At 37.9% G+C, this 18,761-nt stretch overlaps 1 protein-coding gene across 10 annotated transcripts in view; it reads right to left on the bottom strand.

The window, feature by feature from the left end:
* The window catches only part of ENPP2 (ectonucleotide pyrophosphatase/phosphodiesterase 2), a 222,248-nt gene that overhangs the window by 95,032 nt on the left and 108,455 nt on the right, over window positions 1-18,761 (bottom strand). For all 10 annotated transcript variants that reach the window (XM_069731821.1, XM_069731824.1, XM_069731817.1 and 7 more), the window contains exons 3-5: window positions 13,486-13,641; window positions 2,091-2,213; window positions 950-1,010 (exon numbers count right to left, since the gene is read on the bottom strand). In XM_069731821.1, the coding sequence (XP_069587922.1) occupies window positions 950-1,010; window positions 2,091-2,213; window positions 13,486-13,641 (340 nt within the window). The remainder of the gene's footprint in view (window positions 1-949; window positions 1,011-2,090; window positions 2,214-13,485; window positions 13,642-18,761) is intronic.

Below are 18,761 nucleotides of genomic sequence, written 5' to 3'. Positions count from 1 at the left end.
AAAACTATAATAATGGGTTTCAGAAAGTGATACCGTACTTTTTTTCCCCCCACAAATTTCTGACTTCTTTAACCATTAAAATAAAAAATGGACAACTTTGCTAGTGCTGAAATTGTACCGACTCAAAGAATCATTTTGAACAGCTGAAAAATACAACCAGGGAAAAAAAATAATTACATTTACAGATTCTTTTTTCTCCAGTTTTTCAGTGCATTACATGGTGTCATTCAATACTACAGGTCATCCCACAAAAATGAAAAAAAAAAAAAAAAAAACAACTGTGGCTATGTGACTGAAAAATAGAAAAAGAAAAAAAAAAAAGTTACGTCATGGAAAAGGAGAAGAAAAATAAACCAGAAGGGCAAAAATGAAGAATTTCTGGGTAATCAAAAGGTTAAAAAAGGCACAAATCCTTTTCTTGGTTGGCAACAAATTTAAGGGTATGTGCACACGTTGCAGATTTGCCTGCGGATCTGCCGCAGTTTTCCATCAGGTTTACAGTACCATGTAAACCTATGGAAAACGAAATCCGCAGTGCACATGCTGCAGAAATTACCGCGCGGAAACGCTGCGTTGTATTTTCCGCAGCATGTCAATTCTTTGTGCGGATTCCGCAGCAGTTTACACCTGTTCCTAAATAGGAATCCGCAGGTGTAAAACCGTAAGGTGAAATCCACACAAAAACGCGGGTAATCCGCAGGTAAAAAGGTGCGGAAAAATCTGCACACGAATCCGCAGCGTGGGCACATAGCCTAACAGTCACTAACGGAGTTATTGACACACACAAAAACAAAAGGCAAAAACGCAGTGATGAATCAGGTGTGTGGAGAGGAGATGATAAAGGATTATTTTCTATGTAAAATCCATAGGACTAAATAAAAGAAAACAATGGAAATACCCATTGAAAGGTTGCGCAAATAATACATTAATAAAACAAAACACTGTTTACCCTGCAGGACACTCTGGATGTTTTATTTCTTCACACTCTTCATCTGACCAACGAGTTCCACCTAAAAGAAAATCTAGAGTTGTCAAAAAGAGTAAATCTGAGAGCAGCATGATGTGGAGACCCGGAATCCAGCAATGTATTACTTTCTTTACTAGGTTCTGCACTTCTGATTAAAAACTGTATCCTCTGCACTGCGGTGCTCTGAATGCTGAGCTCTGTATAACCCCGCCCAAACTACTGATTGGCAGCTTCGTGTGTTCACTGTGCATAGGCAGAAAGCAGCCAAATCAGTGGTGGGGGCTGGTTTGGACTACCTGGCAGCAGATTTTAATGGTCCTCTATTCATAATCTCCTGCTGGTAATTCCATAAAAACTACACTAGACCACTGCTGGAATCAGGCTCTCTGCCCCTACATTATCCTGCTCTCAGATTATGTAGCAACAACCTGGTGAAAGATTCTCTTTAATCCACTGATGGTATCTTTAGCAGGGCTACTAAGAGCATCAAAGATCAACCACTTGGCAGCGCATTGTTCTAAGTTTAATACAATTGATCATCCCCACATCATAAATCAGGTCCTAAAAAGTACAAACTGAAGGTTCCATATCAGCATCTATGGTTTTTTTTCATTATATTTTTAAGTGACTTCATTTTTATCTTGTGGTAATCACTGCTGTTCTGTTTATTTTAATTTTTTTTCTACAATTCTTGATGCATAAAGGGGATCTGGACTTCTGCACAAATTCAAAGATGCTTTTTTGTTGCTTATTTTTGCACCTTTTTGCACCAAAAAGTTGCATAATACTTTAATTTACAAACGTTGGCTTTGAATTGTACAAAAATAAAGTTGGACAGATTTTGTGGCAGTAATACTATGGAGTTCAAGAGAGCAGAAATTATGACATTTCAAGAAATTATAAATTAAGCTAAAATGTCTGTATAAAAGGAAAACCAAATGCACCTTTTCAAACAGAAAAAAACAAAACACAAAATGGACAATCTTAAAAAAATAAAAAAAATAAATAACAGAGTGCAGATAAAGACAAAGTCACTAATAAAAACCATTTTATTCCAGAAAACAGATGTAAAGACAATGATTAATTGAGGCCAAAGTCTATGGAAATAAGAAAAAGTCCTCACCTTTACACATTATCTGATAGTCCGTACAACAGTCACCTTTCGCCAGGCAATCATCAGAACAATAACACGCACTATCATCATTTCGGGCCTCACCACATCTATCCTTACAGCTCCAGCCACGTCCTGAGATAAAGAAAAGAAAAACTGAGTGAACTGTTCTTGGTAAGTAGCGGCACAGACCCATCACATAAAACTAGAACGAGAATCTGTCAGTAGGATTTCACCCCCCAAAATGATTTAGGTCTGCAAGTAGATTTTTCAAAAACCAAGTGTTGCAACACCTATATCTAGACAGTCCATGCCTCTGTTACTGAGGAAACCTATGTACAAGAATGTAACTGCTATAATACTGCCGCCTATGTACAAGAATATAACTACTATAATACTGCTCCTATGTACAAGAATATAACTACTATAATACTGCTCCTATGTACAAGAATATAACTACTATAATACTGCCCCTATGTACAAGAATGTAACTGCTATAATACTGCCGCCTATGTACAAGAATATAACTTCTATAATACTGCCGCCTATGTACAAGAATATAACTACTATAATAATGCCCCTATGTACAAGAATATAACTACTATAATACTGCCCCTGTGTACAAGAATATAACTACTATAATACTGCCCCTATGTACAAGAATATAACTACTATAATACTGCCCCTATGTACAAGAATGTAACTGCTATAATACTGCCGCCTATGTACAAGAATATAACTTCTATAATACTGACCCCTATGTACAAGAATATAACTACTATAATACTGCTCCTATGTACAAGAATATAACTACTATAATACTGCCCCTGTGTACAAGAATATAACTACTATAATACTGCCCCTATGTACAAGAATATAACTACTATAATACTGCCCCTATGTACAAGAATATAACTAATATAATACTGCCCCTATGTACAAGAATATAATTACTATAATACTGCCCCTATGTACAAGAATATAACTACTATAATACTGCCGCCTATGTACAAGAATATAACTACTATAATACTGCCGCCTATGTACAAGAATATAACTACTATAATACTGACCCCTATGTACAAGAATAGAACTACTATAATACTGCTCCTATGTACAAGAATATAACTACTATAATACCCCTATGTACAAGAATATAATTACTATAATACTGCTCCTATGTACAAGAATATAACTACTATAATACTGCCCCTATGTACAAGAATATAACTACTATAATACTGCTCCTATGTACAAGAATATAACTACTATAATACTGCCCCTATTTACCAGAATAGAACTACTATAATACTGCCCCTATGTACAAGAATATAACTACTATAATACTGCCCCTATGTACAAGAATAGAACTACTATAATACTGCTCCTATGTACAAGAATAGAACTATAATACTGCCCCTATGTACAAGAATAGAACTACTATAATACTGCTCCTATGTACAAGAATATAACTACTATAATACTGCCCCTATGTACAAGAATAGAACTACTATAATACTGCTCCTATGTACAAGAATAGAACTACTATAATACTGCCCCTATGTACAAGAATAGAACTACTATAATACTGCTCCTATGTACAAGAATATAACTACTATAATACTGACCCCTATGTACAAGAATAGAACTACTATAATACTGCTCCTATGTACAAGAATATAACTACTATAATACTGCCCCTATGTACAAGAATATAACTAATATAATACTGCCCCTATGTACAAGAATATAACTACTATAATACTGCTCCTATGTACTAGAATATAACTACTATAATACTGACCCCTATGTACAAGAATATAACTACCATAATACTGCCCCTATGTACAAGAATGTAACTGCTATAATACTGCCGCCTATGTACAAGAATATAACTTCTATAATACTGACCCCTATGTACAAGAATATAACTACTATAATACTGCTCCTATGTACAAGAATATAACTACTATAATACTGCCCCTGTGTACAAGAATATAACTACTATAATACTGCCCCTATGTACAAGAATATAACTACTATAATACTGCCCCTATGTACAAGAATATAACTAATATAATACTGCCCCTATGTACAAGAATATAATTACTATAATACTGCCCCTATGTACAAGAATATAACTACTATAATACTGCCGCCTATGTACAAGAATATAACTACTATAATACTGCCGCCTATGTACAAGAATATAACTACTATAATACTGACCCCTATGTACAAGAATAGAACTACTATAATACTGCTCCTATGTACAAGAATATAACTACTATAATACCCCTATGTACAAGAATATAATTACTATAATACTGCTCCTATGTACAAGAATATAACTACTATAATACTGCCCCTATGTACAAGAATATAACTACTATAATACTGCTCCTATGTACAAGAATATAACTACTATAATACTGCCCCTATTTACCAGAATAGAACTACTATAATACTGCCCCTATGTACAAGAATATAACTACTATAATACTGCCCCTATGTACAAGAATAGAACTACTATAATACTGCTCCTATGTACAAGAATAGAACTATAATACTGCCCCTATGTACAAGAATAGAACTACTATAATACTGCTCCTATGTACAAGAATAGAACTACTATAATACTGCCCCTATGTACAAGAATAGAACTACTATAATACTGCTCCTATGTACAAGAATATAACTACTATAATACTGACCCCTATGTACAAGAATAGAACTACTATAATACTGCTCCTATGTACAAGAATATAACTACTATAATACTGACCCCTATGTACAAGAATATAACTACTATAATACTGCTCCTATGTACTAGAATATAACTACTATAATACTGACCCCTATGTACAAGAATATAACTACCATAATACTGCTCCCATGTACTAGAATATAACTACTATAATACTGCTCCTATGTACAAGAATTCTAATAGTATTATAATAGTTATATTCTTGTACATATGGGCAGTATCATAGTAGTTATATTCTAGTACACAGGAGCGGTATTATAGTAGTTATTCTTGTACATAGGGGCAGTATTATAGTAGTTCTATTCTTGTACATAGGAGCAGTATTATAGTAGTTCTATTCTTGTACATAGGAGCAGTATTATAGTAGTTCTATTCTTGTACATAGGAGCAGTGTTATAGTAGTTATATTCTTGTATATAGGTGCAGTATTATAGTAGTTCTATTCTTGTACATAGGAGCAGTATTATAGTAGTTCTATTCTTGTACATAGGGGTCAGTATTATAGTAGTTATATTCTAGTACATAGGAGCAGTATTATAGCAGTTACATTCTTGTACATAGGGGCGGTATTATAGTAGTTATATTCTTGTTTATAGGGAAAGTATTATAGTAGCTACTGTTAAGTCCATGTATATTTGGACAGAGACAATATTTTTCTAATTTTGGTTATAGACATTACCACAACAAATTTTAAACAAGACAATTCAGGTGCAGTTGAAGTTCAGACTTTCAGCTTTCATTTGAGGGTATCCACATTAAAATTGGATGAAGGGTTTAAGAGTTTCAGCTCCTTAACATGTGCCACCTTGTTTTTAAAGGGACCAAAAGTAATTGGACAGATTCAATAATTTTAAATAAAATGTTCATTTTTAGTACTTGGTTGAAAACCCTTTGTTGGCAATGACTGCCTGAAGTCTTGAACTCATGGACATCACCAGACGCTGTGTTTCCTCCTTTTTGATGCTCCGCAAGGCCTTCATTGCGGTGGTTTTCAGTTGCTGTTTGTTTGTGGGCCTTTCTGTCTGAAGTTTAGTCTTTAACAAGTGAAATGCTGCTCAGTGGGTTGAGATCAGGTGACTGACTTGGCCATTCAAGAATATTCCACTTCTTTGCTTTAATAAGCTCCTGGGTTGCTTTGGCTTTATGTTTTGGGTTATTGTCCATCTGTTTTATGAAACGGCGACCAATCAGTTTGGCTGCATTTGGCTGGATCTGAGCACACAGTATGGCGGCTCTGAAGACCTCAGAATTCATTCAGCTGCTTCTGTCCTGTGTCCCATCATCAATAAACACTACCATCACACTGCCTCCACCATGTTTTACAGATGATGTGCTATGCTTTGGATCATGAGCTGTACCGCGCCTTCACCATACTTTTCTCTTCCCATCATTCTGGTAGAGGTTGATCTTGGTTTCATCTGCCCAAAGAATGTTCTTCCAGAACTGTGCGGCTTTTTTAGATGTTTTTTAGCCTTTTTCTTCTTGATGCTTATGAGTGGCTGCTCCGTGCAGTGAACCCTCTGTATTTACTTTCATGCAGTCTTCTCTTTATGGTAGATTTGGATATTGATACGCCGACCTCCTGGAGAGTGTTGGTCACTTGGTTGGCTGTTGTGAAGGGGGTTCTCTTAACCATGGAGATTATTCTGCGATCATCCACCACTGTTGTCTTCCGTGGGCGCCCAGGTCTTTCTGCATTGATGAGTTCACCAGTGCTTTCTTTCTTTCTCAGGATGTACCAAACTGTAGATTTTGCCACTCCTAATATTGTAGCAATTTCTTGGATGGGTTTTTTCTGTTTTCGCAGCTTAAAGATGGCTTGTTTCACCTGCATGGAGAGCTCCTTTGACCGCATGTTTACTTCACAGCAAAACCTACCAAATGCAAGCACCACACCTCAAATCAACTTCAGGCCTTTTATCTGCTTAATTGAGAATGACATAATGAAGGGATTGCCCACACCTGTCCGTGAAATAGCCTTGGAGTCAATTGTCCAATTACTTTTGGTCCCTTTAAAAACAGGGTGGCACATGTTAAGGAGCTGAAACTCCTAACCCCTTCATCCAATTTTAATGTGGATACCCTCAAATGAAAGCTGAAAGTCTGAACTTCAACTGCATCTGAATTGTTTTGTTTAAAATACATTGTGGTAATGTCTATAACCAAAATTAGAAAAATGTTGTCTCTGTCCAAATATATATGTACCTAACTGTATATTCTTGTACATAGGGGCAGTATTATATTAGTTATTGTCAGGAATATGTTGTATTTGATTCTATATTATCACTACACACTGTCTTTGTAATTCTAAACCACTCATCCCCCTTCCCGCCAGCTATGAAATAAGCAGAAAACCAGTTCTTTGATTCCAGCCATGTGCGTTCTGTTGTGTATGAGAGTTATTCAAGAGGGAATAATTCAACCACATATAGTGAAATAGGTGTGAAAGTTACATATCTGGGATGTGCCAGGGTAGAGCGACACGCACAGTGTTTTTCTAAGAGTGCCAAGCAGAAATGGAGAAATGGACTACTACATAACCGGGCCACACAGCTACCCCATGTGTAGACATAAATGGAAGCTAACCTCGTAAGAAGACATGTAATACTTTCGTCATCAATCTACGAGGTTCCCAACGTGGGCTATGACGGATAGGACTTTTACTAAAGCTCTGAGTCTCTTTGGAAAGGGGGGTGGAGTCCATGGCGTAGCCCACTCAGTGAGGTCATCAAGCAGAGCTTATACATTTAGGAGCTGAGTTAGGAGGGGGGAGTCTTCACCCAGGGAGCAAGATAAGAGGGTCTCTGTAATGCGTTTTGATGTCCCCCCACGCCGCATGGTCAGCCATTATATAAGACAAATGTAAGTTTACTTTCATCTTTAATACTTTTATTTTGCGATTGTCTCATTTTGGTAATATCTTTTTTTTATACTTTTGTAAACACTGCCTAATCTTTTTTTTTTGGAGTAAAAGCTATAATATTTACTAGTTTCGTCCTCCTTGCTCTAAACGTACCTCCAATATCCTCTGAAGTAAATTACGCTACTAATTGGGTTAGCTCTTGACCCGTTTATTAATCTTAAGTAATAGGAGCTGGTGGCAGCAGTTCGTACTGAGCTTGTTGGGTAATGCTGGCAGTGACGGAATGGGTAAAGGGGGTGCCAGAGAGCTGCAAGTTCCAAACCAGAACTGGGAAGTGGCATATAATTAAAACCTTGAGGAAAGAATGGGTGCAACCAAACACTCCCGGTTCATGACAGTTATATTGTTGTACATGAGGACAGAATTATTGTAGTTATATTCTTGTATATAGAATATTATATCAGTTATATTCTTGTACATAGGGGCAGTATTATAGTAGCAACATTCTTGTGCATAGGATAAGTAATATAGTAGTTATATTATTGTACATAGGACCAGTATCATAGTAGTTATATTCTTGTACATAAGGGCAGCATTAAACTACTAGAATACTGCTCCTATGTACAAGAATATAACTACTATTGTACTGCCCCTATGCAGGGTCACCAACAGGGCATTACTGCCCTTAGTGGCATATGGGGCCTGGTCAGGAGGGGGTCATGGTCCAGGCCCCCCTCCTCACCAGGTCCCCTGAGGCAGCAGTCGGCCGTTTGCTCACTAAATTGCTTACACAGCAATAGAAGCCACCAGCCAATCAGAGGCCGGCAGCTGATGAAGGCACCTAGAATGGTTTATCAAGAGGACACCGCAACCAGGTAAGGAGAAACATTTTTTTTTTTTTTTTTGGTACTGAAATCCGCAATATGTGGGGAGGGAGAAAGGATGCAGGATGAAAGGACATATGGAGAGGCATGATGGAGACATGGCAGGCCAGGATAAGATTACAAATAGGGTGGGATGGATGGAGACATGTGGAGCCAGGATGAGAGGACATATGGGGGGAGGCAGGATGGAGACATGTGGGGTGGCAGGATGTGCGGACATTTATGGGAGCAGGATGGAGAAACATGGGGCCAAAAATGAGACACATGGGGGACATTATTACAGAAAGGAGACAGGATGTATGGCATTATTACTGTATGGGCTAATCAATGGATATTATTTCTGCTGTGATGTATTTTACTTTTGAGGGTATTGTTTTCAGTGGGACGAGGTACTCTTACTATACAGTGTGACTGTCACTTTTTTCTTCATTTGGCGTAGTGTAGAAGTTGGGGAAAAATTGGAGAATGTGCTCTAAATAATCTATTTTCTGCAGAGACAAATCATGGCTGGAAGAAGTGATTGCAGTCTCTGCTGGATGAAGAAGCAAAGTAAAAATGAATATCTTCAACTACAGACATCACTGGTCAGTCAGTGTATTACATGTACACTTACACTATATACTGTGCTTCTGTGTATAATGTTACCGGTGATCCCTGTATTACCAGCACACTGACACTATATACAGAGCTCCTGTGTATAAGGTCAGTGGTAATCACCATTACATTTACACTGACACTATATATTCTAAACTATGCACAGAGCTTCTGTGTATTATGGCACTTATGATAATAGTATTGTATTTTTTTATTCATTAATGATCAATATTGTAGTATTTAGTCACTATGCGATGGTAATTTGTGATCTGGTCATCGTGTTGCAGTATTTCTCCCTTGTATGTGATATTATTCAGTCACTATGTGGTAGTAATATGTGGTTTGGTCATAGTGTGGCGGTATTTGTTCCGTTTATGTGGTATTGGTCATTTTAAAAAAATGTATGAGACATTCCCTTAAATAAAAAATAGAACTAAAAGAGTATTGGGTATTTTAACTAATTTTTAGTAGGTTAAAGTACAGAAGGCACAAAAGAGAATAGTAAAACCAAAAACACTCAGTTTGAAAAAATGTTGCAGTAATCCGCAAGTGCTAGTAAAAGATGTAAAAAACAGGGTATTTGGTTGATACGTTTTTTGCAAAAAATGTATACTAAGCTGCTCTACCAATCTTCACGGTATACCCTTATCAGAGCAGTCCTAACTAATGTATTCAATCCCTATCTGATGTATTTAAAAACCTGATCATCTGTATATAACCTGTGTGAACAGGGTTCAGAGAGGAAAAATCCATGTGTGCATACAGGGTAGAACAGCTTTTGTGCAGATAGCCCAAGAGGAGTGGTGGAACTCCCCAGTCTTGTAGACACAAGAGAACAATTATGGAAACAGGAACACATGGGCTACTTGCACAGTGAACAAGTCTGTATGATCATGTTCACACACCACCAAGAAACCTGAAGACACAAAAGAGAATAGTAAAACCAAAAACACTCAGTTTGAAAAAATGTTGCAGTAATCCGCAAGTGCTAGTAAAAGATGTAAAAAACAGGGTATTTGGTTGATACGTTTTTTGCAAAAAATGTATACTAAGCTGCTCTACCAATCTTCACGGTATACCCTTATCAGAGCAGTCCTAACTAATGTATGCAATCCCTATCTGATGTATTTAAAAACCTGATCATCTGTATATAACCTGTGTGAACAGGGTTCAGAGAGGAAAAATCCATGTGTGCATACAGGGTAGAACAGCTTTTGTGCAGATAGCCCAAGAGGAGTGGTGGAACTCCCCAGTCTTGTAGACACAAGATAAGGGTATACCGTGAAGATTGGTAGAGCAGCTTAGTATACATTTTTTGCAAAAAACGTATCAACCAAATACCCTGTTTTTTACATCTTTTACTAGCACTTGCGGATTACTGCAACATTTTTTCAAACTGAGTGTTTTTGGTTTTACTATTCTCTTTTGTGTCTTCAGGTTTCTTGGTGGTGTGTGAACATGATCATACAGACTTGTTCACTGTGCAAGTAGCCCATGTGTTCCTGTTTCCATAATTGTTCTCTTGTGTCTACAAGACTGGGGAGTTCCACCACTCCTCTTGGGCTATCTGCACAAAAGCTGTTCTACCCTGTATGCACACATGGATTTTTCCTCTCTGAACCCTGTTCACACAGGTTATATACAGATGATCAGGTTTTTAAATACATCAGATAGGGATTGCATACATTAGTTAGGACTGCTCTGATAAGGGTATACCGTGAAGATTGGTAGAGCAGCTTAGTATACATTTTTTGCAAAAAACGTATCAACCAAATACCCTGTTTTTTACATCTTTTACTAGCACTTGCGGATTACTGCAACATTTTTTCAAACTGAGTGTTTTTGGTTTTACTATTCTCTTTTGTGTCTTCAGGTTTCTTGGTGGTGTGTGAACATGATCATACAGACTTGTTCACTGTGCAAGTAGCCCATGTGTTCCTGTTTCCATAAAGTACAGAAGGGCCCGGCCAAAAGTATGTACCTTGTCGGGTGGTGGTTTAAAAAACCTTTTGGCCAAAACAAAAGCTTCTGCCTATGAATGTGAGCTGATGTTCGATGGGAGCTGTTAATGTGTGATTTGTGAAGATTTTATATTTTTTCAAGAGGGCGTGGTGAGATTGTGGAAGGTTTGAGAGGTGGGTGGGAAGCTGAGGTGGAGCCTGGTCGGAGTCTCAAGAGGGCCCAAATATGTTGTAAGTATGGGGCCCTGAAATTCCTGGTGGGAGCCCTGCCGCTATGTACAAGAATATAACTAATATAATACTGCCCCTATGTACAATATAACTACTATTTATATCCTGGTATATAGGGGGCAATATAACTTCTGCAATACTGATCTATGTACAAGAATATAACTACTATAATACTGCTCCTATGTACAAGAATATAACTACTATAATACTACCCCTGTGTACAAGAATATAACTACTATAATACTGCTCCTATGTACAAGAATATAACTACTATAATACTGCTCCTATGTACAAGAATATAACTACTATAATACTGCCACTATGTACTGTACAATATAACTTCTTATACTGCCCCCTATATACCAGGATACAATGTAATACTGCTCCTATACACGAGAATATAACTGTTATAATAATACTGTCCCTATGTACAAGAATATAACTACTATAATACTGCTCCTATGTACAAGAATATAACTACCATAGTACTGCCCCATGTACAAGAATATAACTACTATAATACTGCTCCTATAACTACTATAATACTGCTCCTATGTACAAGAATATAACTACTATAATACTGCCCCTATCTACAATATAATTACTATAATGCCATTTATCTAGCAGCCAAGTCCTCTTGACACCCTTTCAGCTATAGCTAAAAAACAAAACACAAACTACATCAACTTGTCTCCAAACTATAGTAGAGAGCATGCACTGGACTCTGGGAAGCAGCGGGTATGAATAAAAGATTGTGCTACCCCTAGGCATGACTACAGTAAGCATAAGTGGCTAATCCTCAAGTAAGTTTATCAAGGTCTATCCTAACAGATCTCCTTATGTCCTATTAGCCCTTTACACATGCTCATACAAAATGAATACTGTTTGATTTAGGAACACGTTAGCACCGTGCCCTGTCTCCCAGTTAAAACGTCATAAAAAGTGACATTCATTGAGACTAACGTGTATTTATTAAGTGGTTTCTTTAATTAGAGAGAGTGGTCAACCAGACCAGATTAAATACAACCACCTCCCACATTCAGAATCTCAAAACCACACTTATGCTTGGCTTACTTTAACCTCTTCTGCCCTGTAAATCTTTCCATGAGGTTATTCTGAGCCAAAAAAAAATGTAATTAAGGATTGTATGCTGAAGAGGTAAGGTCTCATGAGAACATCCAAAGTCTAATTCATATCCACCACACCTCCCCAGCTTTCCGAAGTCCTTCTATTTCACCACCTCATCTTTGCTGTTGAAGCTGGTGGCACAACAATTGCAACTAATGCTAAACGGAGATATATGTACCATAAAAGAGTGCCATTCTTCTACCAATCTCAGTGGGTGAAATCAGTGGCGTAGCTTGAGTTGCCAGTGCTTGAGGCATGGCAAACAATAATCCCCCTATCCCAGTATGTTTGCACCTTTTAAAAAAAAGTTTATGCTCAACTAATGACACCATTGAGCCAACAAGATGCTCACATCTTGTTGGTCTATGGCTTATAGTAACTTGCAGTCTAAAAGATGGACACAGGTGGCGTAGCCAATGGCTTCCTTGTGTTCCGCAGAAACCAACTGATAACAACTGTGTCATGGTGTTGCCAATACAGTCTAAAGGCTACCTCCCCAGAAGTTTAGGGCATGTGCATTGACTTGGATCCACCACTTTCATAGAGTAACCTGTTGGAATTTTGCTCATAAAACAACCACTTCTGTTCCTCTATCCCCAAAATACGCCAAGGTAAGCCATTAAGCTTTGGGCCACCATCAGCTGTTATGGTAAAAGTGACATCCATGAACATAATTAACATTCATGAATGTGACCAATAAAATTGGTGCAGGAGCCAATGGCAGATGAGGTTGCATAAGCTTAAGTTTTACAAATTTGGAACCCCCAATGAAATTATTTTACTTTTTTGGGGAAATGCGTTGTTTGTTAGGATCACTTCACCTTCTGTAGTAGGTTTATCTTCAGTCCTGAAGAAAGAAATACCGCACCCATAATAAACCTGTAGGACCCGCACAACAAAAAAGCCTCTTCAACTAGACAAAAAAAATAGAAACAAGGAGCCCATTTAATTTTCATGACCGTGATCTCGAACACTGTACCCGTTTTCAGGCAGAGCTGGTCAAAGTCCTGGCAGCAACTGTTGTAACTCTTACAGAGGTTGTCGCAACGGCAGGCGGGAGGATCAGCCTCTTGAAGCTCGAAACATCGATCCTTACAGGAACCAGAAGTGCTGTCCCAAGGGGGGTCATTGAGAACTGTAAGACAAAGGAAATATGCAAAAGAATAAAAATGCCTAGAATTAGTTAGTCCACCACACCTCGTACAAACATTTACAAGATTTGAAGAAGAGACTCAAGACAATAAGGCAATCACAATGGGACCACTGTGGAATGACTGGGACCATCAGCTATTATTTGCAGGAAAAAACGGTTGCAAGTGTTGAATTTCATTGTAGCGCCATCACAGGGGAAGTAAGGTATAGCACAGTGCTCATTTAAATCTAAAGGTTTTCTGTATGATACAGGACAAGACAGGTCCTCCAGAGTAAGAACTTCTAAATGTAATTGTTGCTTAGTCCTGCACATCACCATGGATTAATTTAATCCCATTACTCCCTACAAAACAGCTTCAACATTGCTGGAAGGTTTTCTAACATGAACTGCTTGCTTCAAACCCCTCCATAATATTTCTAACAGATTAAGGTCAAGACTTTGACATGGTCATCCCAAAGCTTTAAAAAATATATATTTTTTTTTTTACAAGTAGTCAGATTTGGGTCTTTGTCTTGCTGCAAGACGACACACAATTCAGCTCATGGTCAGATGTCCTGACATTTTCCTTTAGATAGAATTTGCTGCTATAATTTAGAGTTAGCTGTTCCATTAATGATGAAAGCCATCCTGGCCCAGATGGAAAGTAATTTCATATAAAACGTTGTGGATGGACGTGAAGAGAGCAGTTCATAGGAGAAAAAGCCACCAACGTAAAACAGAGTTGAAGCCGTTTTGTAGGGTCTAACGGGCTAAAATTCCTCCAAGACGACAAGGAGGACTACTCAACAATTACCAGAAAATCAGATGCAGTTATACGTTTTTTCCAAAGACCTGTCAAATAGGATAGTTTTCCTCAATAATAAAAAGGACAAATTCAAATATTTTTACTTTCATTTGATTCGATTCTACTTATCTACTTTTAGGCCTTGTTTGAAAAGTGGAAGTAGTTTTAGGTCAAATTTAGACAGAACTATGGAAAATTCTGAAGGGTTCACAATCTTGGAAGCACCACTGTACATTAGTGTTCCCGAATAGTAGAGAGTTGTACAAGTCAAACAATGTAAAGATGCATTTATATAAAAAAAAATATATACAATTATCCAAGTATTAGCTGCGGCTCCTCTGTTTCTGCCTTTCCTATGCCAGAATGTGTCAGAAAAGTCATTTTGGGTTCTTCCCTATACTGCAATGAAAAATTACAATACAAAACATTTTTTTTCCCCATAGGGTGTGATTGGTACAGCCTCTTCGGGTTACACACACATTACCATTTCTGCTTCTTCTGCTCGATCTAAGATGTTGATGGTCAACTTGTATGGTTTTTTTTTTTGTTTCAACATTTTTGCTTTTGACGCCGTTACTTGCTTACCTTTGGAGGTATGTCCACAAAGTTTGTTTTTATTTTAGCTTGGCTTTTCTGGTTCAGAAATCCACATCTAAAAATTCGATCTTAAAAGAGGTGGTTTTGGCATCGTTTTGAAGGAACATGTTGTTCTTAATTATAATATGGGCTGATGCAATATGGTGTGTTTTTTTGCCTCATTTTTATTGCCAAAATCCTCAAAAAAAAATCTAACAAAAAAGCAAGGCATAACACACGTCTTGCCATAATTAACGTTGCAGGACAAGTTACCAATAATTTTATTGGATGCAGAAAGAAAAACGAGATGTACATAATAGCTGAATATTCACATTCAAGGAAAAAGGTGATCTGCAGCAAAAGAGGGGAGACTAGAATCTGTGGCAAAAAAAAAAAACTACAACATATCCCTAGGGTATAAGTCACGCAAACAAATCCACGGCAAAATCCACATGAATCCTGTGAAAGTGCAGATTAGCGATTTGCAAAATTGATATACAATATCTGCAGGACTTCTGCTTGGTGTGAACATACTCAAGCTTCTGAAATAATGTTTTCACTCCCAAAGAAACCGAGGCCACAGAGAGAATATGCTCAGCCAACTGAGGGAAAACTGGACGTTGATTTAGCAGGAACTTTGAGACCCTTGAAGTGGGATTGTTTTGGTAGCCAGGTATCTAAATTGATCAGTAGGCTGTAGGCTTCTAATTAGTAATAGGAAGACAAGCTAATCTTAGCTCATTGTATGCAGTAATCAAAATTATCTTCTAGATCAAAAAAAATGAAACTTTTTTAACAATTCCAAATGTTTAAGTTTGAAATAAAAGCACCAAGTAGTAGATACGTTCAGGGGAATACATGGCAGGGAGGGGTTCATAAAGATTACATAGTAACATAGTAACATAGTTAGTAAGACCGAAAAAAGACATTTGTCCATCCAGTTCAGCCTATATTCCATCATAATAAATCCCCAGATCTACGTCCTTCTACAGAACCTAATTGTATGATACAATATTGTTCTGCTCCAGGAAGACATCCAGGCCTCTCTTGAACCCCTCGACTGAGTTCGCCATCACCACCTCCTCAGGCAAGCAATTCCAGATTCTCACTGCCCTAACAGTAAAGAATCCTCTTCTATGTTGGTGGAAAAACCTTCTCTCCTCCAGACGCAAAGAAAGCCCCCTTGTGCCCGTCACCTTCCTTGGTATAAACAGATCCTCAGCGAGATATTTGTATTGTCCCCTTATATACTTATACATGGTTATTAGATCGCCCCTCAGTCGTCTTTTTTCTAGACTAAATAATCCTAATTTCGCTAATCTATCTGGGTATTGTAGTTCTCCCATCCCCTTTATTAATTTTGTTGCCCTCCTTTGTACACTCTCTAGTTCCATTATATCCTTCCTGAGCACCGGTGCCCAAAACTGGACACAGTACTCCATGTGCGGTCTAACTAGGGATTTGTACAGAGGCAGTATAATGCTCTCATCATGTGTATCCAGACCTCTTTTAATGCACCCCATGATCCTGTTTGCCTTGGCAGCTGCTGCCTGGCACTGGCTGCTCCAGGTAAGTTTATCATTAACTAGGATCCCCAAGTCCTTCTCCCTGTCAGATTTACCCAGTGGTTTCCCATTCAGTGTGTAATGGTGATATTGATTCCTTCTTCCCATGTGTATAACCTTACATTTATCATTGTTAAACCTCATCTGCCACCTTTCAGCCCAAGTTTCCAACTTATCCAGATCCATCTGTAGCAGAATACTATCTTCTCTTGTATTAACTGCTTTACATAGTTTTGTATCATCTGCAAATATCGATATTTTACTGTGTAAACCTTCTACCAGATCATTAATGAATATGTTGAAGAGAACAGGTCCCAATACTGACCCCTGCGGTACCCCACTGGTCACAGCGACCCAGTTAGAGACTATACCATTTATAACCACCCTCTGCTTTCTATCACTAAGCCAGTTACTAACCCATTTACACACATTTTCCCCCAGACCAAGCATTCTCATTTTGTGTACCAACCTCTTGTGCGGCACGGTATCAAACGCTTTGGAAAAATCGAGATATACCACGTCCAATGACTCACCGTGGTCCAGCCTATAGCTTACCTCTTCATAAAAACTGATTAGATTGGTTTGACAGGAGCGATTTCTCATAAACCCATGCTGATATGGAGTTAAACAGTTATTCTCATTGAGATAATCCAGAATAACATCCCTCAGAAACCCTTCAAATATTTTACCAACAATAGAGGTTAGACTTACTGGCCTATAATTTCCAGGTTCACTTTTAGAGCCCTTTTTGAATATTGGCACCACATTTGCTATGCGCCAATCCTGCGGAACAGACCCTGTCGCTATAGAGTCCCTAAAAATAAGAAATAATGGTTTATCTATTACATTACTTAGTTCTCTTAGTACTCGTGGGTGTATGCCATCCGGACCCGGAGATTTATCTATTTTAATCTTATTTAGCCGGTTTCACACCTCTTCTTGGGTTAGATTGGTGACCCTTAATATAGGGTTTTCATTGTTTCTTGGGATTGGATATTGGTAATGCATGCCACAACAATGAATACTACTGAAATCAGCTTTCACAGAAGTTTCGGGAAGATTCGGGGTCTCCAGGATGATTTGAATCTGGGAAGTCTCTTTTTTTTACCAGGAGCCAAATAAACCAATCGCAAATTTATGGGGCACAAACAAGACATAGAGCGAGGCAAGATTGGCACACCATTAATGCTTTCCACCAAGATGTCTAAAAAGTTGGGAAATATGTTTATATCATCATGTATTATAAGCCAAGGAAAGGAGACATCTGTGTGTCGATATCTACACTTTCAGGTTCATGGATTTAAACAGAAATGAATCCAGAGGTAACAAACCTCAGATCAACTCTAGAGTATGTTGTCCTGTTCCCTGTGAGATCCACAGTTTACTAGAACCGCCTGTGATGTGTATCCAGAAAAAGGCCGAAGACAAAACTGGATAAGTGCTTTACATGTCTGTGTATTAAAGAAAACCATCCCCACCCAAATACAACCAAACGTCCCATTCCTCAAGATGTTCTTTGAAGGAATGGGAGTTCAAAAACTTACATTTACAAAAATTTGCTAAAAATAGATAATTTCTAATATACTGATGCCATTGAAGAGAATGAGGTTCAATGATCATAGTCCTTATTGAAGGACTTACTTTCTGGATCCAAGATTAAGGGACCATCTCTGGAGATTCAAAAACGAGTAAGTATCTTGTTGCCCACTTGTTGGTGAAAATTGTATTATGGCCACTTACATTGACTACTAAGAAGGTAAGATAGGTTATATGTGAGATTTATCGTGCTCAAACATAGAATTAATAAGATAAAAACTAAGGAAATAAAAAGGAAAGTAAATATGTTTAGTTTGGGTGACGTAATGTTTTATTTTAAAGTGGTTGCCCCATGGGAGTATTCTGCCTTCACAAGGCCTTCTAGGGGCCAAAGCCTCTCTGACACTACACTTGCCAACAGTTCTATTTTTTCCGAGGATAGTCCAAGTGCCAAAATGAGAAAAAGGGGCTTAACCCCTTAAGCCCCGAGGGTGGTTTGCACGTTAATGACCGGGCCAATTTTTACAATTCTGACCACTGTCCCTTTATGAGGTTATAACTCTGGAACGCTTCAACGGATCTTGGCGATTCTGACACACTTTTCTCGTGACGTATTGTACTTCATGATAGTGGTAACATTT

Source organism: Ranitomeya imitator, chromosome 6 (genome assembly GCF_032444005.1).
Source record: "Ranitomeya imitator isolate aRanImi1 chromosome 6, aRanImi1.pri, whole genome shotgun sequence".
NCBI lineage: Eukaryota > Metazoa > Chordata > Amphibia > Anura > Dendrobatidae > Ranitomeya > Ranitomeya imitator.
This window is presented reverse-complemented; position numbering and strand designations above follow the sequence as displayed.